This window comes from Aquarana catesbeiana, linkage group LG04, assembly GCF_042186555.1.
Source record: "Aquarana catesbeiana isolate 2022-GZ linkage group LG04, ASM4218655v1, whole genome shotgun sequence".
In the NCBI taxonomy this organism is placed as follows: Eukaryota; Metazoa; Chordata; class Amphibia; order Anura; family Ranidae; genus Aquarana; species Aquarana catesbeiana.
The window spans coordinates 597666239-597691120 of record NC_133327.1 but is presented as its reverse complement, the minus strand read 5'-3'; the positions used below and the strand labels follow the sequence as shown (position 1 = coordinate 597691120).

General features: G+C 40.4%; 1 protein-coding gene across 1 annotated transcript in view; it reads left to right on the top strand.

Annotated features, from left to right (window-relative positions):
• The window catches only part of SPRED2 (sprouty related EVH1 domain containing 2), a 161427-nt gene extending 139492 nt beyond the window's left edge, over positions 1–21935 (top strand). The window contains exons 5-6 of the mRNA XM_073628210.1: positions 4498–4644; positions 9749–21935. Of these exons, the coding sequence (XP_073484311.1) occupies positions 4498–4644; positions 9749–10393 (792 nt within the window). The 3' untranslated portion in view covers positions 10394–21935. The remainder of the gene's footprint in view (positions 1–4497; positions 4645–9748) is intronic.
• Positions 21936–24882: the final 2947 nt, after the last annotated feature.

Below are 24882 nucleotides of genomic sequence, written 5' to 3'. Positions count from 1 at the left end.
GTTGTTGGTTTTAGCTCTTAATTATTTGTCTCCTTCAGAACAGTGGGGTCAGACAGCGGTGGGAGGAGGTTCAGTTGAACAAGCTAGCTCTAGATCTACAACATATATATAAAAATTGGACAAAGTGCTACCTGGCTTTAGGTGCACTTTAAGCCCTTGGCATTGATTTTGTTTCCTTCAACTCCTGTCATTTCTACTTTTGTTAGACAGCTAGAAAAAAATAAATGAATGGAGTACTAACATTGTATGTGTTAACTGTCTATGATTATCTAAATGCAATTTTTATCTTTTGAAGAGACAGCTACCATGCCTACTCAGGGCTAGCCCACCTCCAACCCACCTATCTTTACCCAAACAACTGTTGAATGCAAGTGGGCTTGGTGATGGGCTTTCAAAAATAGGGAAAGTGACAATATTTATGTAGAATAACTTTATCAATAATACTTGTATAACAACTGATCACGTTTTTGCAAAAATCCAGGTACTTCTGTTAGATTCACAGATGTCTTAATGCAACAATATTTGAAAATTACCGGAAGACCTCAGTGCAATTTTCACAGAAGCCAATCACATTGGTTGCTGTGAAACCGATGGTTGAATCATGTTGGTCAGGCAATAATACAGAGGTTTTTTTTGTTTTGTTTTTTATAATTGTACGCTTTCATACATTAAAGGCCTTTGTGCTCAGTACACCAAAGAGATCTGTTTTACAATATGCAAGTCCTGTTGTAGCCTTATAAAAATATCTCTCGTTCTACTTGGCATTGTTCAGTTAAACTATTTCCTCCAATTTAAAATTGTTGCACCGGGTGTATTTTAAGCATTTCAGTTGCATCAGCTGTTGGGTACTATTTTAAGGTCTGCCTCAAGTGAAAATACAGGGTGGTGATCTCAACGGTCTATAAGTGACTACTGGCAGACCTTAAAATACCAGCTCTGCTTACAGTGTGGGAAATGCCTTGGATGAATAGCTCTCAGAATCCACCGCAGCTTTGTTTTCATATAGTTCTGAAGGACGTCCCAGTCTCCAGCAAAGTGACGGGCTGTAAAAAAAAAACAATCATTATAGTTGTGTAACATCTGGAGTTTTCAGTGTTGGTTTTAAAATCTTTATAGTGACCCCAGCAAATAAAGTTAGCCGGTTACAGACAGACAAGTGCCTATAGATCTTTGTCTCCTTGCTCTCCAGGAATTCCCAAAGAGGAGACACAACACACAGTATGCTAATACCATCAGGTTAGTTAGCGTTCTTGTCCACCTTCCCAGTAACACATGCTTTACTTTCATTCATCTATTTGTTCCCCATTTTAGGAAGAAAGCAAAATATTTCAGGGTATGGAGGGGCATGTCAAAAAACTTGCCACCGCCTTCATTTATAGCTGGCTATCGCAGTAAGCGGCTTTGGAGGGCTACAAACAGATGCAAACAAAGCCTGGGGAATGCCCAGGAAAAAAACAAAGCCTACTTTCCACCAGCTTGCAGACAACCAAATTGACCTGTCTAACAGTACGCGTTTTAACCTGTTAGACAGGTCAATTTGGTTGTCTGGAAGCTGGTGGTAAGTAGGCTTTGTTTTTTTCCTGGGCATTCCCCAGGCTTTGTTTGCATCTATGGAGGGGCATGTGACTCCCCCTCCTTCCTCTCATACAAAAGCACTCACACTTGGTGATTGTCCCAATGGAGTGTGGAAACAGTACTCAGCTATGTGTAAGCTCCAAGTAGAACTATTGAGAGATTACAAAGGCTGTTGTTTCTTGCTGAAAGAAGTGACAGGAGTGAAAGGATGGCAGATATGTTCTGCTGGGCAGAGCAGAATTAGGGATCATAAACATGGGCATTTGGAGTCATATAGCAAAAAATATGGCCATATTTCTGGGGCTGGAAGCTACAGGTGTCACGTATGGCTCCCATTGCTGTTTCTGCCAATGTGGCAAGAGAAAGCCAGAACAGCTGAGGCTCCTGTATGCATCGCTGGATCGAGAGGGGGCTCAGGTAAATATAAGGGGTTAGGGGAGCTGCACCCAGAAGGTTTTTCACCTTCATGCGTAAAAAACCTTCAGCCTTTACAGGCACTTATATGTTTAAAAGCAGGGCATCCGTGGAGACTAAATGAGTGTTTCAGAAGTTCTCAAGGGATACTTTACCTTCTTCAATAATGACATTTGTGGTGTTCTAAAAATTGAGTTCAGATTTTTTTTTTTTTGTGATAGTTTAGGTTCTGTTTTATTCCTGTAAAGCAGAGGTGCTTAGTTCCCTACCCTCATGTCCTTTGTTAATACAAAGTAGGCATGTTCTGTATTCAGTGTCCGAGGACTCCTCGGAGCTAATTACAGAGTCCTGAAATTATAAACAGGAAGCATTTCCCCACTTTAAAAAGTACACAAAGTGAGGCATGGCATGTGTGAATAGATGACATGAACATATCCCCAACTTGTTTTGACAGTACCATTCTGTATTATTTTATTCTGGCCTAGGAATTCTTCCAGTGAAAACTATTTATTGGCTCATCCAGGTTATTTTAGATAATACTATTCCTTGTTTACCAGGACCACAGCTATCTTTGTATGCAGTGAGGAGGAAGGGGGTGGGGGGGACGTTTCCTGGTCTCTGCTGGTGGCCTCGACCTCAGATGTTCCAATAAATGATTGTGCGTCTTGATGAAGGAGAGCAATGTGGGCTGTGATTCATGTTTCACAAACCACAAATGTGTGCCCAGGCTCTCCCTGCTTTGTGTTAAAGGCTGGAATGTCGACATATTCTTGATGGCTTCTATCTTGAAGCTCATTAGAGCTAATTTTCAGATTGCAGAAATGCCTCTGTACTTAAAACGGGGGTCAAGTGTGAGGGGGGATTACCGATCATAGTTAGGCCACTTTGCTGTTATTTGAGGAGTAGCCTTCAGCCTCCTGTTAGATGGTCCTTAATGACTACTTCAAAGAATGTAAATAGTAGTTTACAGACTGCAGTCTAGATCTCCTACCTCCTTTATCATATTTGCTGAATTAAATGACAGAGATTCCTTGTTTCTTTTTAAAGGGATTAAAGGGATATATTTTGAGAAGTGGAATATACCTCTCAATATGGAGCCTTTTTTGGATTTTTGTGCTTTTTTTTTTTTTTTTTTTAATAATAATACCAACCACAGATCCTTTGTAATGGGGAACATATGCAGACCTTTAAGCGGGCCATACATAGGTCAAATTCCAAACGAATTGTGTTCGGAAAATCATAATTTTGAATTTTAGTTCGGATTTTGCACCAGTAGTGAGCCACAGCAATAGCTGATTTTTGTGCGGCCATCAAATTTGAGTGGTCGGGCATATTGGAAATTCATTAAAAATGGAACAAATTTTTAATCAATGATGAGAGAATCTTGTGAGAAATCTAATTGAAAAAGAATTGTGTATGAGCTGTGACCTGGAAAGAAGAGAAAATTTCTGGCCACAAAATGTCTTTTCTGTGGTAACATGAGGTGAAATTGAAGGCTCGGTTGGTCACATTTCGAACTCAATGGTGGCAGTATCAAATTACAAAACACACTAAATTTCGGATTTTCGAAAGAACGTTTGTTCGGAATTCGACCCATGTATGGCCTGCATTATTATATGATCATCTTTTTAAACTGAGATATTTCCCTGTACAAAAAAGTGGCAACTACCCCAATCACTGACAACAGCAAGGTGCACATGGAAGGGCACCTTAGGCTCCTATTATGGAGGCTCTAGAAATTCAGTTAGGACCACAGTATATGCAGAGCTCCGTTGATGTGTGCACTGAGGTTTACGCATATATTTGTAAATGTGTGCAAACAAAACCCTTTGTTTTTAACGTAAACTATTCAGGTAATTTTGGTTGTTTTGCAGGCTGGCTGGTAAGTGTGCTGGGAAATCTTTTGTTTGTGATGATGTGATAAAACTCTATCAAGGCTTTAAAACTAAAGTACTGAATAATTCAAATGGAATGCTGGTTTCTGCTGGAAAAAGGATTGAACACTTCTGACTTTGTCAAGTGCCCACATACATTATAAGACAGTACATATGCACTGAAATATTTTACCCCTGTACAACACTTTTTTGTTTTAACGGGTGAATTTACGGAAGTCTGTTAACTCAAAATTTCCAGCCTGACAAGTAGGAATTTCCCCTGTATTGTATTACTCTCAAGGCCATTAGCAGTGAACAGTACCACTAAAAAGTAAATCATAGCATGTACACCCTATAATCGTAGCCCTCATTTACTACTTTTGCTCTAATAACCGGATTATAAACAGTGAATACTTTGATTAGGTCAACCATTGTAATAACTGTGACTTTAAGACTTCAAAGCAACCTAGCAATTACGAAAGACACCTGGCTATTATTGCTGTTGACCTTTTGAACATCTTTGGCCAAAACATCAAAGTGTCTTCTAGGTCTAATTTGCTCAAATAACTGCATGAAATAGTTCCAGTATAAGTTTGTGTCACTGTGATAAAAATGCTCTTTGTCTCCCTTTCAGACTGGCACAGATAGCTCTTCGAACTCCTCACAGAAGAGGGAAGCACCAGTGAGGACAATCTCGTCACCACTGACAAGCGGACGCTGTAGATACAGTACCCTCAGCCACATTGATCCTTATTCCTTGGAACACTATAATCCAGAACAAGTACGTAGCTTTATTCCATAATTTACTTTTATTGTATCTTATTTTTTGCTGAGCGTGGATTGTATAAATCTGTATACCAAATTTTCAATCTCAAGCTAATTGTGACAATACCATTGCACCAAACATTTTTTGAGCTTACTCTTCTAGTGTCTGCAAAAGGGCATGTTTCCTACTTCCTAGATTGAACTGGCCCTTCTATTTATCCAGTTACTTAAAGGAGAAGTACAGCCAAAGCCCATTTGGCTGTACTTCTCCAGTGGATCAGAGAGTCAGAGTTTGGTCCAGGCTCGGGTGTCATCACGGCCATAGAGTCAGGATCCGTACAGATCCCTGGACCGGCACCTGGCTCAGCCTCCCAGTGAGCCGATGAGAGCCTGAGCTAGCTGCTCCCGCCCCCTCCACAGCCCAGTGCTCCAGTTAGCGGGGGGGGGGGGGCAGAGCAGAGAGCTGCTGTTAAAAAGTAACCCAGTTGTTGACCCTCCTAAAGACTCCTGGGATGTATGACATAATTTGCCTAGGCACGAAAACAGGAAGTAACTGAAGAATTAAAAAAAAAAAAAAAGCCTAAAACAAGTAAATATGATCTAGTTACTTATGTATTTACTATTGCTTGCAGCATGAGGATTAAAAATAATCAATGTTGAATAGAAGAGTGAAGTTCCACTTTAAAAAATATGTAAACCCGACATTTCATTTTCCTGGTGTGTGTCTGCTGTTCTGTTCTTTTTGTATCACTTTCTTTGTGTGTAATCCCTGGTGTTCCTGCTAGTCCCTCTGCTTACCTATTAAAAACTGACCACACTAAGCAGGAGAGCACACCGTGGGCAGTTCTCTAGCTACACTGGAAACTCAGCCCGCATTCCTCTAATGATCAGACTTGTGCTGAAATACCCCCCTCCCCCCACTCGCACAGCCTTACAATGGGAAGCTGTGTACTCCTCCCCTCCACCTAGCTCTTATGCAGCTGAGAACAGAGGGAATGTGATCACATATAAAAACAGGGGAAAAAGATATTTATAATGTTGTGGGGTTTTTTTTTTATATCTATACACAAATGTTTTGCATTACATTTCTATTTTAAACAGAATGGGTTGTTTTAAAAGGTGATCGTTTTAAATCACTGTGACCACTTGCCGACTGCCTTCCACATATAAACTGCGGCGAGGCGGCTTGGCTGTGCAAACCGACTTACCTGTACGTCGGTCTGTGCATGTGGTACTGCCTGCGCGCTTGTGCGCCAGCTCACCCATAGGTCTGGCAGACTCGATGTCCGCTGGCAACCCGCGATCGCAGTGAAGAGGAGAGAACTGGGATCTGCCTATGTAAACAAGGCGGATCCCCGTTCTGACAGGGGAGGAGAGAGCGATCAGCTGTTCCTAGTGATCAGGAACAGCGATCTCTCTCTAATCTGTCAGTCCGCCCCTACTGACAGAAACATCTCTCTAGGAAACCCTTACCCCCTTGATCGCCCCCTAGTGTTAACCCCTTCCCTGCCAGTGCCATTTATACAGTGATCACTGCATATTTATAGCACTGATCGCTGTATTGGTGTCACTGGTCACCAAAAAGTGTCACTTATTGTCAGATTTGTCCGCTGCAATGTCGCAGTACCGCTAAAAATAGCTGATCCCCGCTACTACTAGTAAAAACAATTAAAAAAGTCCCTAAATCTTTCCCCTATTTTGTTGACGCTATAACTTTTGCGCAAACCAATCAATATACGCTTATTGCGATTTTTTTTTTTTTTTTTTAACCAAAAATATGTAGCAGAATACATATTGGCCTAAACTGATGAATAAATTTGTTTTTTTATATATTTTTTGGATATGTGTTATAGCAGAAAATAAAAAATATATATATATATTTTTTTTTCAAAATTGTCAATCTTATTTTGTTTATAGCGCAAAAAATAATAACCGCAGAGGTGATCAAATGCCACCAGAAGAAAGCTCTATTTGTGGGGAAAAAAAGGACATTAGTTGTGTTGGTACAACGTCGCAAGACCGCGCAATTGTCAGTTAAAGCGACACAGTGCCATATCGCATAAAATGGCCTGGTCATTAAGGGATTAAATACTTACGGGCTAAAGTAGTTAATAACATATATTTGGTAAAATATTAGGTGGACAGCACTTGTCACGTTATAAAGGTTGTAGTGCAGCAAATGTCATGTTCAGTTTGTCATAGCACTTCATTCGTCAATGTCTGAAGTGAGACTTGTTTTGCCCCTCTATCTTGTTTTGAGGTTGGGTCTGAATTGGTCGCTGAATGGCAACATTGACATCTATTTTAAAAACTGTGACAAATTAGGAAATCTGTTGTGTACACATTTGTGGATCATGCCCTATTTGGTTTTTCTCATAGCAAGGCTAGCACAATGGACAAATCTTCTACCTGTGAGAGTAAGTAGTAATGTGAAGGTTACAGTGAGCTGGGTGAAGTCATAAAGGTTTTCCTCAGATCAACCAGCTGTGGTTTCAATCTTTAGTGCACACAAAATAAATAATCTGGAAATTGATTGCTGTGAGTAGTGTGCCTTCCTCATCCCTTTTTTCCTCACCAGCTCTTTGGCCTTCATGCGTTGGCCCTCCATCCAACATTCTTCTCTACCATAACCCATAACTCTTCCTAACCCATAACTCCAGTCCTACCAGAATTGTGGCCATACACAGAGCTCTTATACAATATTTGGGCTGCATATAGATTCAACAGTGGAGCAGTACTTTGCTCCTGTGAATTTACATTCACCTCTTGCTCTTGTGACAACGCAAATTTTTTTTCCCTTACATTTGGGCACTTTAAAATATAGTGTAAAAGAAATTTTTCCTCAAAAAACGGGACTTTGGAGGACCACGAACACTCAAAAGAGATTATTTAGTAAAAAGTACACATTTTATTACACATAATAGACATTATATCAAAATATCACAAGGGGGCTAAAACACATAACACATGAAATGAAAATTTGTAACAATGGAAGAAACCCAGACCAACTGTAAGACAGACAGATGAAATACCAACGCGTTTCGACATATGTAGGAAGGGTCTTCTTCAGAGAAGGGAAGGAGAGGGTTAAAAAGCTTCCAGAGAGCTACGAACAATCTCATGTGTTAAATGCTGTTTGATACTGGAGATCAATTGCTCAAGGCAATAAAGGAGAAGGAAAGTGTCCACAAGGGAAAACAACAGAGTGTCATGTCAATTGACACAGCAGAATGCACTCTGGAGGTAACAACACATCCACGCTGGTGAAAGATAGTGCTTTATGTTTTGGGGTCCTTTGCCCTACATATATATTTTTGTAAGTGCTCCATCTTCCCCTGATCCTTCTCATGTATGGGACCTTTTGCGAACATCTTCCCTTTTTGCTGCTATATTGCACCGTCATATTGTGGCTTTCTTTATTCTTGATCAAAAGTGGTTCTTAAAATCAGCATTGATAGGCTAATATCGTGGCTTGGGATGACATACTGATGGCGAAGGAATCTTTGGCCATCCCTTCTATCTGTACACCAACTTACCCCTTTATATCCTTGTGTCTCCTTCCCTCCCCCCCCTCTTTGCCCTTTATCCTCCCCTCTGGGCGATAATTTGGTATATGACGGGGTCTGCTGCAATTGACGTGACACTCTGTTTTGTTGTCTTGAGCAATTGATCTCCAGTATCAAACAGCATTTAACACATGAGATTGTTCGTAGCTCTCTGGAAGCTTTTCAACCCTCTCCTTCTCTTCCCTGAAGAAGACCCTTACTACATGTGTCGAAACGCGTTGGATTTAATCTGTCTGTCTGACAGTTGGTTTGGGTTTCTTCCATTGTTACATATTCTCATTTCATGTGCATTCCAATGTTATCATGTGTTTTAGCCCCCTTTTCATATAATGTCTATTATGTGTAATAAAATCTTTACTTTTTACTAAATAATCTCTTTTAAGTGTTCATGGTCCTCCAAAGTCCCGTTTTTTGAGGAAAAATGTATTTTACGTGTTATATAAGGGATGTGGTCCTGAACCTCTTTTTCCCATCCAATTAGTCTAAACCATTTTTCTGTCCTTTAAAATATTTATTTATTTATTTCAGGTACTTATATAGCGCCATCAATTTACACAGAGCTTTACATATACATTGTACATTCACATCAGTCCCTACCCTCAAGGAGCTTACAATCTAAGGTCCCTAACTCACATACATACATACATACATACATACATACATACTAGGGACAATTTAGACAGGATCCAATTAACCTACCAGCATGTCTTTGGAGTGTGGAAGGAAATAATATAGTGGATACAGATTGGATGTACCCTATGTGTCAGTTGCCTTTGTTCATTCATTCTGACATTAAAGAGGTTCTAAAGGCAGAAGATTTTTTTATTTTAATGCTTTCTGTGCATTAAGAAAACACCTTCCGTGTGCAACAGCCCCCCTAATACTTACCTGAGCCCCATCTCGATCCAGCGATGTTACACAAGAGACTCTGCTGTCCAGGACTCTCCCTCCTAATTGACTAAGACACAGCAGGCACCATTGGTTTCCGCTGCTGTCAATGAAAGTCAGTGAGCCAATGAGGAGAGAGGGGACGGGCCGAGCCGCAGCTCCATGTCTGAATGGACACACAGAGCAGTGACTCAGCTTGGGTGCCCCCATAGCAAGCTGCTTGCTGTGGGGGAAGGAGGGAGGGGCCAGGAGCGCCAACGAGGGAGACGAGAAGAGGAGGATCTGGGCTGCTCTGTGCAAAATCACTGCCCAGAGTAGGTAAGTATAACATGTTTGTTATTTCAAACAAAAAAAAAACAAGACTTTAATATCAGTACAGCAGGAGGGCTCACTGTATAAAATCCAGTTGCCAGTAATATGGTGTTCTAGCAACCAACGCCAGTTACACAAGTCTCCGTACAGAAGGCTGGCATGAGTCTGTTGAAATTAGGTTCATTCTGGCTGTAGAATATTACAGTAAACTCAACTTTTTTTTTTTTACTTTACACCTTAGCAAACAATGTTTCCTAGATGACATTAACAGTTAACCTAAAGCTTTTTCTCATCTCTGAAAGTTGATGTTTATTAAGTAAAAACTGACTTCATTGTGCAATGTCTTTGTTTCAGTCATTACCTAGACCTCCTCGGCATGTCAGCTTTCCAGATGACGATGACGAAATTGTGCGCATCAACCCAAGGGAAAGAAACTGGCTCACTGGTTACGAGGACTACCGCCAGGCACCGATGCGCAAATACCCAGAAACTGATAACACAGACTCTTATGTGCGATTTGCCAAAAGTGAAACCTCAAAGCATGATTACAACTATCCATACGTAGATCACACGAACTTTGGCATGTGCAAGGACCTCAAGGGTCCTGTGATAAACACACAGCCCAGCCGTTGCAAATCAAGAAGGAAAGATGGCGAGAGGTCCAGATGTGTGTATTGCAGGGACATGTTCAACCATGATGAGAATGGTCGGGGACAGTGCCAGGATGCCCCGGATTCAGTCCGAAGCTGCATACGACGGATCAGCTGCATGGGGTTTGCAGACTGCGTTCTTTACCACTGCATGTCTGATTCAGAAGGAGACTACACAGACGCTTGTTCTTGTGACACCAGCGATGAAAAGTTTTGCCTCCGGTGGATGCTGCTCATCCCTTTGTCAATCATTGCTCCTGGCATGTGCTGTTACCTCCCACTACGAGCTTGCTACAACTGTGGTGTCATGTGTGGATGCTGTGGGGGCAAACACAAAGCAGTGGGGTGACTGCGTGCAAGTCTGGGACTTAGTTTTGCAATTTTTTCAACGGTTTGCTGGGAAGCGTTTGTGGACAAAACACTCCCAACAGGTCAGCCGGCATGTTTCCAAACTTGAAAAGCCGGCCACAGCAGCCTCGGCAGAGGCTCCTAGCAAACTCCTCTTATGTTCAGAATAAGGAAATACTAAACTAATAGAAAGAAGGCTTTAAAAAAGAATGAGCGAAGTAGTGATGGAAAGTGGAGATGCTGAATCTGTCGATCTGTTTTGGCAGTCTAATGTCACCTGTAAATAGGTTGTTTTTTTGTTTTTGCTCTTCCAGTAGTGTGATATTCAGACTCCATCTTTGAAAGGATGTGAGTCTGCAGGGCCCTGGAAGAAAAGGCATTCATGTAGATCTAATGAGTATTTTAACCTGCAATCAGGTATTCTATGCTTATCTTCTATAACATGGGTAACAAGAGTACCATCATGCAGTATTTCTCTATTATGCCAAAACCAGCTTATTTATGTGTATGTAGTATTTGACGTCCATTACCATTTCTTTTTATCCCCCCTCTTTCTTTGTGTGAGTTCTATTACTTCGCTCTTTTCTTGTCCCTTTCTGTTCTGTTGACTAAATTGACTTCCAAACTTTTCTTAATTTATACAGGATTCATTATGATATTCTAGCAGTCAGTACACTCCTTGGTTGTGTAATGGCCTTTGCACAAAACTTTTATTTATAGTGGCTGTCATTTTGGTTGGTTTAGGCATTCCTACCAAATGGCACTAGTTCCCTTTAAATATTGCAGTAATATAAAGTTTAGATTCCGTTGTATGTCTGTATTCCCTATAATTACAGGAACTTTAGAGTGGTGGTGTTTTGTCCTTACTGATAATTTGTATTCTTTGGAAAAGGGAATTTAATATTCATTAAGTGTTCTAGACTAAATAATCTTAATTTATTTTCCACCATAACCAAGAATTTTCCCCTGTCCGTGCTTCGTTGATTTTTTTTTATTTGATAAACACTAATGAGCTTTTTCAGTAAGACAAAATGATTTGTACAATAACTCATAGCAACCCATCAGAATTTATCTCTAGCTGATCTGATTTTAGTCAATTGAAAGTCAATTTGTTCAGGTGGGTTACTGCACATTTCCATGGCATCTTGCACTTCTTAACTGAAATTGCCGGTGTTCTGTCAGAATCGGCGACCCGTCAGATTAGGTAACAGAAGTGACGTTCCGTCAGCTGAGCATGCGTTTCAGCACTACCAGGTTTGCTCATCTGACAGAACACCTGCAGTCAGAAGAAGGGAGCAGACATCTTAGTATACCCAGCTACGTCTTGAATTTTACAGTAATTTTAGTAATAAAGTGAGTGTATATAAATAAATATAGTATTATCTGTGATGCTGTTTGGTTGTTTAATTTTGAAAGCTTGAGCAGTGTGGAGTGTACCAACATGGCCTCCGCCACCTTCCTACTGCTGGCGTCCAGCTTTTTTCAAAATGGAACATCAAAACAGCATCACAGATGTCAATATTCTATATTTATTTATATGCGCTCACTTTATTGCTCAAATTACTCTGAAATTCAAGACGTAGCTGGGTGTAGTAAGCTGTCCGCTGCCACCTTCTTCTGACTGCAGGTGTTCTGTCAGATGAGCAAACCTGGTAGTGCTGAAACGCATGCGCAGCTGACGGAACGTCACTTCCGTTACCTAATCTGACGTAACACCTGCAAAGTTTGAAACAGTTTTTGTAAAGTTCTAGAGTTCTAAAACGCTTTGTTGGGGGCAGCAGTTGTGTTTAATAATTATTGAATATATTAAAAATAAATATATATAGAAATATATTGTTCTTATGTTAAAGAAGACTTTGATGACGTAGGGAAAAAAAGGAACAATGATATTACTGCAATGGTTTTCGGACGGTTGTAGTTATTTGGTAAACATGTAATGGTAAGTGATTTGCGCATGTAAGGTAAAATATTCAAAATTTGGCTTCCCTGTAGAGTAAATTTTGGTTCCAATATTTCAATTTTTTTTTATTTTTTTGCAGAGAGGCCTTGATTAAAGAAAAAAGAAAAAAAAAAATCTGGTCCTCATTAGAGTAAGGCCCTCATTAAACTTAGTTATCTGCTACCACAGTGGCTGGTGACCCTTTACCCTTCTCTTTAGAGTTCTGCTGCTTCTAGTTACCCAACTCTGGCACACCCTGTAGCTGCTGAAGTGCTTTGGCATAGGTCAAAATCATGCGGCATCCTATGCTGTGGCCAAATAAACATGAAAGCCATAGGCCAGGCTAAGGACAGCCATTTGCCACCGTCACAAACTCTGCAGTGTTTAGAGTACCACCTGTGATATGGAATATTTCCATGTTTACCCCCATTGTTTGGCTACAGATGTGCATTCTCTTCATCAATAGCAAGTGCTCTGCCCCCCAGAGAGCTTTTATCATTTTTGGATGTTACGTACAAAATGGCCATTGAAGCCCCAGAAAAAAAAATATATGTAATGCCTCAAGTGCCTGCCACCGACAGCCATCATTGGAGTGAGCGTATGACGATCCTGATTTTTAATTACCACCCACAATAAATTTTAAAGAACTAATGATATAGGTTCTGCATTTTGAGAAGCAATGATCTAAGCTTAGAATATTTCAGCTCTGACTGAATTATATTTTATATATGCTGATCATAATGTTCCATTATACTACAACAACATAGAATAGAAAAGTGGGAGACAGCTGATCAGAAAAGATTCTCTGTAAGTACACTTGCACAGAATAGTAGTCATTTGCGCTATTGGTATTAAATCAATAACCTTTGCTAAATCAATTTTTTTGGTACTGTACAAATACACATATAGATCTAAGATGGCCATCACAAGATCCAGCAAACCTTTTTTATTTTTTATTTAATCCAGTGACCAACAGATGCCTGCTGGTGGACAATCTTCAGGAGAAATTATAATAAAATACTTTAAAAAAGAAAAAAAATGGCCTCTTATTTTTACAGATATTAGTCAACACTAGGGGTTTTTTTTATAAGCACCCCTTTTAAGCAAAACATTCATGCTCAGCTGAGCCTTGTGTTGGCCTAAAAAACATCCACTAAGCATCTGATTTCCATGTGTGGAGGTTATTTGTAATGTATCTTCTTCACAAAGCCTGACTTAACCAAAGTAAATAAAATAAAGGTATGGGGTTGAGACACAGATGTCAAAGTAGACACAGTTGTGGTGAATTATATTTTCTTGCTATTCTTGATCCAGTCCATTTGTACCACCTAATAGCTACGTGGCTAGACATGTCACACTCCCACTTGTTTGTAGTTAGGAGTTAACGTGTCTGATCAGCATAGCCAGCAGTTGTATTGGATATCCATTCATTTCTGAGTTTTGACCCTCAATTTTTTATTGTTTCCACAGGTGTGTGCAAGTTTAACCGGTTCAATACAGAGCATTTTCACCCCCTTCTTTCCCAGGCCAATTTTTAGTTTTCAGCGCTGTCGCACTTTAAACGACAATTGCGCGGTCGTGCGACGTTGTACCCAAAAAACGAATTTTTTCCTCAGTTTCGGCCGATACGTATTCTTCTACATATTTTTGGTAAAAAAAAATCGCAATAAGCGTATATTGATTGGTTTGCGCAAAAGTTATAGTGTCTACAAAATACGGGATAGATTTATGGCATTTAAAAAATATATATATTTATTTATTTTTTTTACTGGCAATAGCGGCGGTCGCAATTTTTTTTCGTGACTGTGACATTATGGCGGACACATCGGACACTTCTGACACATTTTTGGGACCATTCACATTTATACAGCGATCAATGCTATAAATTTGCATTGATTACTGTGTAAATGTGACAGGCAGTGAAGGGGTTAACCACTAGGGGGACACAAGGGGTTAAATATGTTTCCTAGGGAATGATTCTAACTGTAGGGGGCGGGGACGTACAAGGGGAGGAGACCGATCAGTGTTCCGCTGTACTGGGAACATAGATCAGTCTCCTCTCAACTGACAGGACGTGGATCTGTGTGTTTACACACACAGATCCACGGTCCGGCCCGGTTAACGGGCAATCGCGGGTGCCCGGCGGACATCGCGGCCGCCGGGCACACGCACCGGGTCCCGAGCAACGCGGCGGGGGCGCGCGCGCGCCCCCTAGGCGGCTGGGTAGCCCAGGCCGTCATATGACGTCCACCCAGGATGGGAGATCCCATCTGTGGACGTCATTTGACAATAGCCGGTTAAGCACTTATGTCCCTGCCAAACCCTTTAACTTCCCATGTACCTAGAATTACTTATTCAGCCATATTGGCCCAACCTGAATCATCCTGGTTAGCACTTGAATCACTATACAAACTGAAGCTAGTACACCTAAAAATTACTAGTGCCTACTTTTTTTTTGCCTTTTCCACAGATGGCAGAAGCCTGTTTCAGGGCTTCTTTAAAAAAAAATAGGGACCCCGTGACTGGTTCAGTTGTCTCCTGAATATTGATAGCTAGTCTGCCTGTGCACATTATCAGGTAGCTTGTCTTATTTCCAGGTCTTTGGACATTTGAATAGATCATTGGTTCTCAAACAGTGGTACCCTAAAGGTTAGTCATGATGGTTTTAGAAGATACTTTTGCTTATTATAATAAATACATTGTAACAGTTTAACGGTTTATCAAATAAGTTTTTGTTCATGAAAAATTGCTTAGCAAGCAGTAATACACAATTACTGGGTTCTGGCAATAAATGTTCTCCAGTCCTGGGGTACTTTGGTTTAGGTGACCCAAATTAGAGGGTATTCAATATTTCTTGCCTTTTGTAAAGGAGTGTATGTAAAAATGCTTTAAAATTCAGTAGTAGATTGCATTCAAAAAATTAAAAAAAACTGAAGTTTTGATTCCTTTGAAAAAAATTCACCATAGCCAAGAATCAGATGGGGGGAGCTTTGGTGATCCACTCAGAAATAAGAGTACAATTTTTCCTGATCCTGAAAAATCCATCAAAGTTTAGAGAAAATATTAAGACAACAGAATCCCTTATCTTCTTTTCCTTAAGATTTAATATTGTTCTCTTCAACATAAGTTTTTGCATTTATTTTGTCATGGTGACACCAACGTTTGTTGCTCTTCACTCATCGCGATAGTGACTCTCCCATGTGTACAATATATTTCTTTAAAATAATACATAAGTAATGTGTGATTTGTTTGTGAAACTAAGGATGACTGTGCTAGGCCTCAATTGAAATGTCTCAAATGTTCCCCTCTGTTTCTCCTACTAGTTACCATAATTCTGTCTTTCATTTTTTAGTTCAATTTAGAAACACAATTGGAAGGTTATGCTGGTTGCTATGGGCACTCAGACAATGGTGTGTGCAATGCTTAGTAAAGCAAGCCATAGATTATGCAATTTGAAAAAAATTTCCACAGGTTGAAGGGAAGAAAATTGCTTGATTCCCCTATCAACACAGGCAGTATTGATGTGGGAATTCCCCCCGCTGTGCTATTGTATTCTGACAGTGGGAGGTCTGCCCGCCATCAGAATACAATGATCATTGCTGACGACTACAGCCGCCGGTCATGATTGCAGAAGAAAAACCTGACAGGCTGGTTGTACTGAAGTCAGTCGATGGATTGACTTCAGTAGAACCAGCCTGCCCATAGATAGATCAAAATTCATCCAGTTCCTGCTGAAACAGCCAAATTTCGATCCGTCTATGGCCAACATAGGTCCCAAATCTTCAACAGAACTACTGATAACAAAATGCATGGTGGCAGAAGTTTAGTTGACCGTCACTATATATTTCTCTTGTTTTGGGAAACTGCAGTGTTTTAGCAAGACCCATAAAAGGAAGTACTCACAGTAAGATTTTCCAACCACCCCATTCGCCAGAACGGGGAACACACAAGAAAGCAATATTTTGCTTTTCCGGATCCTTGTCCACCTCCAGATATTTGAATAATTTGCATTCTCGTTTTAGGATGACCATGTTGTCTAGGTTCTATGTACATCATACTGCTGTAATGTATCTGAACTTTTAGGATCAGAAAAATGTTTGCAGTTTTGCCTTGCATAGATAAAACATAAGTTTGTGTTTAAGAGTTTAATTCTATTGTGGTCTCCATTTTTTTTCTTTGAGCTGTATAAATAGAAGGAAAGGGTAAACTTAAGTATTTTTTTTAACTAAACATTTTACAAGAGTAGCCAAATAATTTTTGTATCTGTAAAATAAAAAATAAATATAATTATATATATCTTGAAACAGCTCTAGATTACTAGCATAGTACAATCTAAATATTATGAGGCAGCTGGGGACTGGCTTATGAAAGTTGCCATTTCTGTTCCTGCCATAATGTCTCTTTGCAGTAAATGGCCAGCAGGTGTGTGCCTTTTCCCCACCCTCTGATTGCACATTGACATTAGTCTTAAAGCGGTTGTATACCCGCACATTGAAAAAAAAAAAAAAAACCCTGTAAGGCAAAGGCATAATGAGCTAGGTATACTCACCTTACAACGAGGTCCCCGTATCGCATCCCGGTCCACACCAAGGGAGCTGACATTTTGCCCTCTGCGTTTCTTCCAGGTTCGCCGCTCTGGCTCTGTGAGTGGCCAGAGCCGCGATGACGTCAGTATTCCTTTCGACAAAATCTGGCAGCTTCTGCCGGGCTTTCACAACGCATGCGCCACTGACGTCAGCGGCTGCATGCAAAGCGAATATCTCTTAAACCGTACAGGTTTAGGAGATATTCATTTTACCTACAGGTAAGCCTTATTATAGGCTTACCTGTAGGTAAAAAATAAAAAAAAAAGAGTATACAACCGCTTTAAAGTTTTTTTTTGTTTTTTTATGCCAAGAACCTTTGATTTTCATTGATTACCCACCTAAAAGTAACTATATAATATAATATTTTCTTATAGATCATAAATTCATTTTTGGCTGTAATGCTGGACCCCTAGCAGGGAATGTGTTCTTTGTGGTTTGTACACACTACAGTCATATTGTGTGGTTGGCAAGCAATGACCGCATTTGTCTATATTTTGTGCTGCACCCTTTCATTATGAATGAAAACCACGTGATATTTTTATACGCTTGTGGCCCAAACAGGGGCCAGTTTTCCAGCATTTAACAAAATTTGACATGTCACCAGTGATGCCAATATTATGTAACTTCCATAAGTAAGCACCAGAAGGTATCTGAACAAACAAGTCAAACGAAAATATAAGAATTCTAAAGCCGGGCGCAGTTTGTACACCCACATCGACTTAAAGTGGAAGATAAGGCTATAAGGATAGGTATTCTTAAAAAGGCTGCCTCTTCCTCCTACCTATTCTGCATAGCCTGTATTAAAAAGATTTGTGTAAATACCTCTTTTTAATCCACTCCTGTGCAGTCGCATGATCTAGAAGCTCCGGCTCCCCTGTGTCACAGAGCAGCAGCTGCAGGGGAGAGGAGGGTGCACCAACAATGGGGGGGCAATGGGATCTGGCAGGTGACGTCATGGCTCCAGGAATTCAGAGCCAGTGAGCCAGTGTTGAATGCTCCCTTACACAGGGGGGGCCTTAGCTGATGGATTACGTGACCACAGCGGAGAGGATTAACCATATTTACACAGATCTGTTTTATACAGGCTATGCAGCATAGGGAGGAGGCAGAATTTTAAGAAAACTGGTCATTAGCTTTTACTCTGCTTACTGCTGTGAACAGAACTGATGGAATAATATCAAAATACTTATTTTAAAAAAAACAGTTTATGGTGTCCCTTTGCCTCTAATTGCCATACCACACATGCAATTCTTTTTTTAAATGTTATGGGTGTGACCGCTCCCAACCCTCTTCTTCTTCTTCTTTTTTTTTTTTTTTTTTTAACATACTCTTTATTGCCCTGAAAACCACCTTTACCAGCATAGGTAAAATTGCCTTCATGGTGTAACTACAGTTTGAAATGCCTGGGTACCAATGATGTTTTCAGGTTCCATATAAAGTTTAGACATTCTTCAATCCTACAGCTGCGGTCACTGCATGACAAGCTTACTACATGATAACCACTATAGTAAAAACAGTGCGTACATTTACCCCTAAAGTGGAACTCCAGTCGCTTTGGAAATAACGTGGAAGACTTCGAACCTATCTATCAGCTTTTTATTACTGTCTTGTGTCACCAGGACAGGAAATGAGGATGACGCAATAAAAACCCTGACAGTTTTTTCGAAACTTTCCCCTTGTATCGAAAGAAAACTTTTAAAAAGTAGGCTGGAGTTTTACTTTAAACATTTCATCCAAGTTTGTGTATTCTCAGCTGCTTCTACAACATTCCTTATGCTCTGCTAATGCAGCATCCGCTTGCTTCAAGTTTTAACACTTACACTTCTGACGTGATAAGCTTTGTAATTCAGACTTTGAGGAAAAGTGTTTTTTCCCAGTTCTGTGATCTTGAGTCACTAAATACATTTAGAGTCTAGCTCAAGAATGTCCCCAGTAGCTGTAGCAATGGCCATTTTTACTGATTTGTCTAACTTTCTTTTTTTTTTTTTTTGTACAATTTGAAGCTCACTTTTTTTTCTATGAAACAAAAGTGTGGCCATATAAATCACTTGGTGCCTGTGAATAATGCACCAAAAAACAACACCTGTATGTGAGCGTGCTAAGGGGGGGATTGTTTTGGGGCATTGTCACACGAGCAAACGTGTGACAACTGCATAGACAAAGTTTGTATGGTACAACTTTTTGAATGTTAAGAACATTTCATACTTCAGATTACTATTCTATTACTTAAAGCTGAATTATAGGAATTCTCCTTTGTAAAAAAATGAAGGCACACTATGAGTTAAGTCCAAGGAGGAGGTGCATGAAACCTCCTGTGCTTAGCGCTATTATTTATATCTGACAGCTTTATAGTACTCCCAATAGATGGCTATTGCTGTAGTTTCGGGAGCCCGATGCTGATCCTGTGCTTGAACAGGCGTGTCGCTGCAGCTGCTATGCCTGCCCCTCCCCTCCACCTGCCCATTCACAGAAGCCTTGGTATTATAGGAACACGTTCACAAAATACCAAGGCTTCTGTGAATGGGCAGCAGGGGGAAGGGGCAGGTATAGCTGTTCTATGTGCTTCTCTCCTCTCAGATCCTGGAGTGTGTCCTAGGCAGAGCAATAAACCTGTTCAATGTAAATAATAGGGATAATCATGCAGCTCTATGGACTTAACTACTAGTGTGCTTTCACGTTTTTTTAAAGTGGCTGAATTCCTAGAATTCAGCTTTAATCACTAAAACAACAACACTAATTCCATTTATTTTGCACCCATTCCTAAATAATTTACTAGCATCCCTACCCGTGTTTATATCCATGTATGTATAAAGGGACGTGTGTTGATACTGCAGCACTTACAGGGACATGTTTACCGAGTGGTGGGCAGCCTGTGGTTCTGCAGTCATTTTTATGTTTCCCGCGATGCTAAGCTAGTCTCTGAATATTTGTTCTTGGTTCAAATTGACAACTTCAGCATTATTAAATCATGAAATCCTTCTTCCTCCCTATCAGGTCAGTGTATTTCAATCATTTGGAAGGTATTCATCTTTTAGAAGATCCGTACTTGTAGAAAAGGCAGCTCGGCTATGGTTGTACAAATGATGTAGAATTCTAAATCACAACATAGCTTATCAGCGCCTAGATGATTGTACACAAAGCCCCATTCTCTAAGTTTGTTTTACAAAAGCTGGGTTTTAATGATCCCATCATACAGCCTTTTATTACAGGTCTAATCTATCATCAATTTCTTTGTACGTAGGATAATGGTAATTTCTATGGTTAGATGTGGAAAAACAGATTGAAAAAAATCTGGTTGTATAGAAATGGTGTCTGCTACTGTATAGCAGTGGTCTCCAAACTTCAGCCTAGGGCCAGATGTGTCCCTTTCCTTACCTTTATCTGGCCCTTGCGGCAATATTCCACCAACTGACACCAATGATGGGGCACTATTCCCCCAATTTACACTCTCAAAGGGGCACTATTTCTCCTTTTAAAACAAATGATGGGGCACTGGTGCCAGAACATTTTCTACACCTACTAGCCACAGTCCAGCCCCCTTAAGCCTGAAAGACAGTAAATTGTCCTTTTGCTTAAAAGGTTTGGAGATCCCTGCTGTATAGCATTATTTTGACAACACGAGTTGCCCTTCACTAGGTCAATAAGCTTGGGACAGGCATTGAGCATCCAGTTCTTTCTCAAATAGATAATTAAGTCTATGTGAGAAAACCTGATAGATGCCTATGCATTCATTTTCAGTTCTTATGGTCTATAACTATATTTTAGTGGGTTTTCAGTCAAAACTTCCCTGCACCTTTTGACTGGGTTCCTCATGTAGTGTGCCACAGGGGTCCCCCTCCAATAGCAAGTCCCTATGCTGATATCATTTACTTTACTTACAGAGCAGATTTCAAAGGGTTCTTTTGAGGAGGAACCTTCCTTGATGTCTATGTAGGTGTATTTTTTGGGGCTTCACCATTTAGCAATTTACTATCCTGGAACATGTGTATCTCAAGTGTTGGGGCACCCAATATGCACATGCTTATTCCAGCTCGGTGAAACAAGGACCCTGTAGGAAATGCCTTTAAAACCAAGTCAGCAGTAGCACCTCCTTTAGCTAAGAAGTTCTCTTTAAGATTGACTATGTAACAGATTAAATGTCATAATTGTGGACATCAAGTGCAGTGTTTCATGTTGTTTATGCCAACACTTGTCTTTGTGTAAGATAGTCTGGGCATAAATTCTAGAATCTTGCCTAGAAAACCATCTCTTGCACCTAAAACTGCTTTTGGAATTACAACAAACCTGGGGCCAAAATAATATCTCCCAAATGTTTGAACATCTTGACATTTTGTCCACTGTAATTTGAATATGGTTAAGGTTTTCTGGTTTACTCTAAAAAAAAAAAAAAAAAAAAAAAAAAAAAAAAATGTTGAGTTTTCATTATGTAATTGTTGCATTTGAATAAACTTGGTTTTATTAAAAGGACAAGTATATGGTGTGTAGACTCTTTAACATACATTTCAATCAATCCACACTGCTCTTAAACATTTTATTTTTTTATATCTGTGGTAAGGGATTAACCAGTTTTGTACATGATTTGTATCTTGAACATAAATGTTTTGTTTTATGTTTATTTTACTTTCAGCTATTGCTCACATTAACAAAAGAAAGTGCCTAAACAGTATATTCATTATGTATCTGTATACTAATAAGTAAAACCTGTTGTAGTAATTTTTTATAAGCATTTTTACCTCCGTGTAAAAAAACAAACCTATACATACAAGTGTAATGATGTACATTTTTAGTTAACTTTTTTAATTGTTTCTAATATGTATGATCAACGTAGTTATTGCTTTACCATGTAAATATAAATACATAATATGAGAAATGTTTTGTCTTAAGTTACTTTTTATTGACAAATCTCAAAAGTTTGGTGACTATTAAGTTTATGTACAAATGTATAGTAATTTTAGGTGCCTCTTTTATTGGCAACGTGTATTGAAGTTGCAATAAAGTGTAAGCACTCCAACATAAAATGTTCTCGTAATTTCCCTTGCATGCAACTGCTAAAAATTGAGTTGTTGAATTTTAATTTTTTAAGCAGGAAAAACGAACCATGCTCACAGTTACAGTATTATAACTGCAGCAAAGTGTTAAGTGCAAAATAATAACTCTTCAGACCTAAAGGGATTCTTTCACTATCCACTTCATCATTGGCTGTATACTGGGGCAGTTTGAAGGCCTAATAAAGCCTATTAGTAGCTTGTTTGGTGACAATCAGCACTATCTTTAAAGCATAACTAAACCCAAGAACAAAAATGTAATATATTGCAGCTAAAGTAGTCCATGTTGCGACTGTATTAGATTGCATTGTTCGCTAACATTTTCATCAAGTACAGAAAACACCTGTTAATCTTGGCACAAATGCATTATCCTTGTCACTTTCTGTTAGATGAACTGGAAGCAAAAACAATCTTTTTTTTAAATTAGATTTTATTAGATATTTTTCAAGGCTTACACACATAGCACATTATTATTATTATTATACAGGATTTATATAGCGCCGACAGTTTACGCAGCGCTTTACAACATTAGGGCAGTACAAGTACAATACAATTCAATACAGGAGGAATCAGAGGGCCCTGCTCGTTTGAGCTTACAATCTAGGAGGGAGGGTCAAGTGATACAAAAGGGTAATAGCTGCGGGGGATGAGCTAATGGGGAAAATAGTGCAGTTGTTAGATGGAGGCAGGATAGGCTTCTCTGAAGAGGAAAGTTTTCAGGGATCGCCTAAAAGTGGATAAAGTTGGAGACAGTCTGACAGATTGGGGTAGGGAATTCCAGAGGATGGGCGAGGCTCGGGAGAAGTCCTGGAGGCGGATATGGGAGGAGGTGATGAGGGAGCTAGAGAGCAGGAGGTCTTGGGAGGAACGGAGATGGCGATTAGGTTGGTATTTTGAGACTAGGTTAGTGATGTAGCTGGGGGCAGAGTTGTGGATGGCTTTGTAACTTATTGTTAGTATTTTGAATTTAATTCGTTGGGTGAGTGGTAGCCAATGGAGGGATTGGCAGAGAGGGGTAGCAGACACTGAGTGGTTTGTAAGGTGGATGAGTCTGGCAGCAGCATTCATGATGGACTGAAGGGGGGATAGTCTGTTTAAAGGTAAGCCAATGAGGAGTGAGTTGCAGTAGTCAAGGCGAGAGATAACCAGGGAGTGAATCAGGAGCTTTGTGGTTTCATTGGTTAGAAAGGGACGAAGTTTAGAGATGTTGCGGAGGTTGAGGCGGCAAGCTTTGGAAAGTGATTGGATGTGGGGCTGAAAGGAGAGTTCAGAATCCAGGATAACACCTAGTACCCTGACATGTGGGGACGGGTGGATGGTTTTGCCATTGCTCTTGACAGAGAAGTCGGGGGAAGAGGAACGTGGGGGAGGAAATATAAGCTCGGTTTTGGACAAGTTGAGTTTGAGGAAGTGGTGTGACATCCATACAGATATGTCGGTTAGTAAGTTAGTGATGCGTGAGGAGACTGATGGAGTGAGTTGAGGGGTGGAGAGATAGATTTGTGTGTCATCAGCATAGAAATGATATTGAAAGCCGTGAGAAGCTATCACCTGACCCAGGGAAGAGGTGTAGATTGAAAATAAAAGAGGTCCAAGAACAGAACCTTGGGGGACCCCGACAGAGAAGGGAAGAGGAGTGGAGGAAGTAGAATTGTAAGTGACACTGAAGGTGCGTTGGGATAGGTAGGATGAGAGCCACTGAAGAGCACAGTCACGGAGACCGAGGGAGTAAAGTTTTTTGAGGAGGAGGGGGTGGTCAACCGTGTCAAAGGCAGCTGAAAGATCCAGAAGTAGGAGTACAGAATAGTGTCCGTTGGTTTTTGCAGTTAGTAGGTCATTTGTGAGTTTTAAAAGAGCAGTTTCTATGGAGTGTTGAGGGCGAAATCCAGATTGAAGGGGATCAAGGTTGTTTTTAATGAGGTGGTCACTCAGTTGGTTGTAAACCAGGCGTTCAAGGAGTTTAGAGGAAAAGGGGAGCAAGGAGATTGGGCGTAGGTTGTTAAGATTGGTAGGGTCCAAGGACGGCTTTTTGAGTATGAGGATGACCAGTGCATGTTTTAGAGCATCGGGGAAGATGCCAGAGGTGAGGGAGAGATTGAAGATGTGGGTTAGAGAGTGTAGGATGGGGTCAGAGGGTGACCGTAGCATTTGAGAGGGAATAGGGTCCAGGGGACAGGTGGTTAGGTGGGCGATAGAAAGGAGTTTAGCAACTTCATCTGTAGTAGTAGATTTGAATAGGGGGAGTGTCAGTTGTATCTGTTGACATGGGGTCTTAGCTGGGGGAGATACCTGTAGAATAGAGATTTCACCACGGATTGTATCAATCTTGTTTTTGAAGTGATTAGCGATTTCCTGGGCAGTGAGTAAGTCAGTGGGTGGAGGCGGTGGAGGACAAAGTAGAGAGTTGAAGGTAGAGAAGAGTTTACGGGGATTGGATGAGAAAGTGTTAATAAGAGTTGTAAAATAGGTTTGCTTGGCAGTGTGGAGGAAAGAATAGTATATTTGGAGGGCAGATTTGTATTGGTTGAAGTCTTTGAGAGACTTAGTCTTGTGCCACAGACGCTCAAGAGCGCGACTACGTTTTTTGAGAATTTTAGTGTCATCTGTTTGCCAGGGTTGTAGGGGTCGAGGCCTGATTCTGCGTGTAGTGAGGGGAGCGAGCTTATCCAGGGTGGAGGACAGAGATTTATTGTAGATGGACATGGCTTGGTTGGGGCAGGACATGGGAGAGATTTTGTCATAGAGGTGGTCAGTAGCAGAATAGAGGAGACAGGAGTTGAAGTTGCGAAAGTTTCTACGGGTGATGGTTAGGCGATTGGAGGGAAAGGTGGTGGAAGACAGGGGGAGAGAGAAACTAATAAGGTGGTGGTCCGAGAGAGGAAAAGGATTGTTTGAGAAGTTGCATGGAGTGCATAGGTAG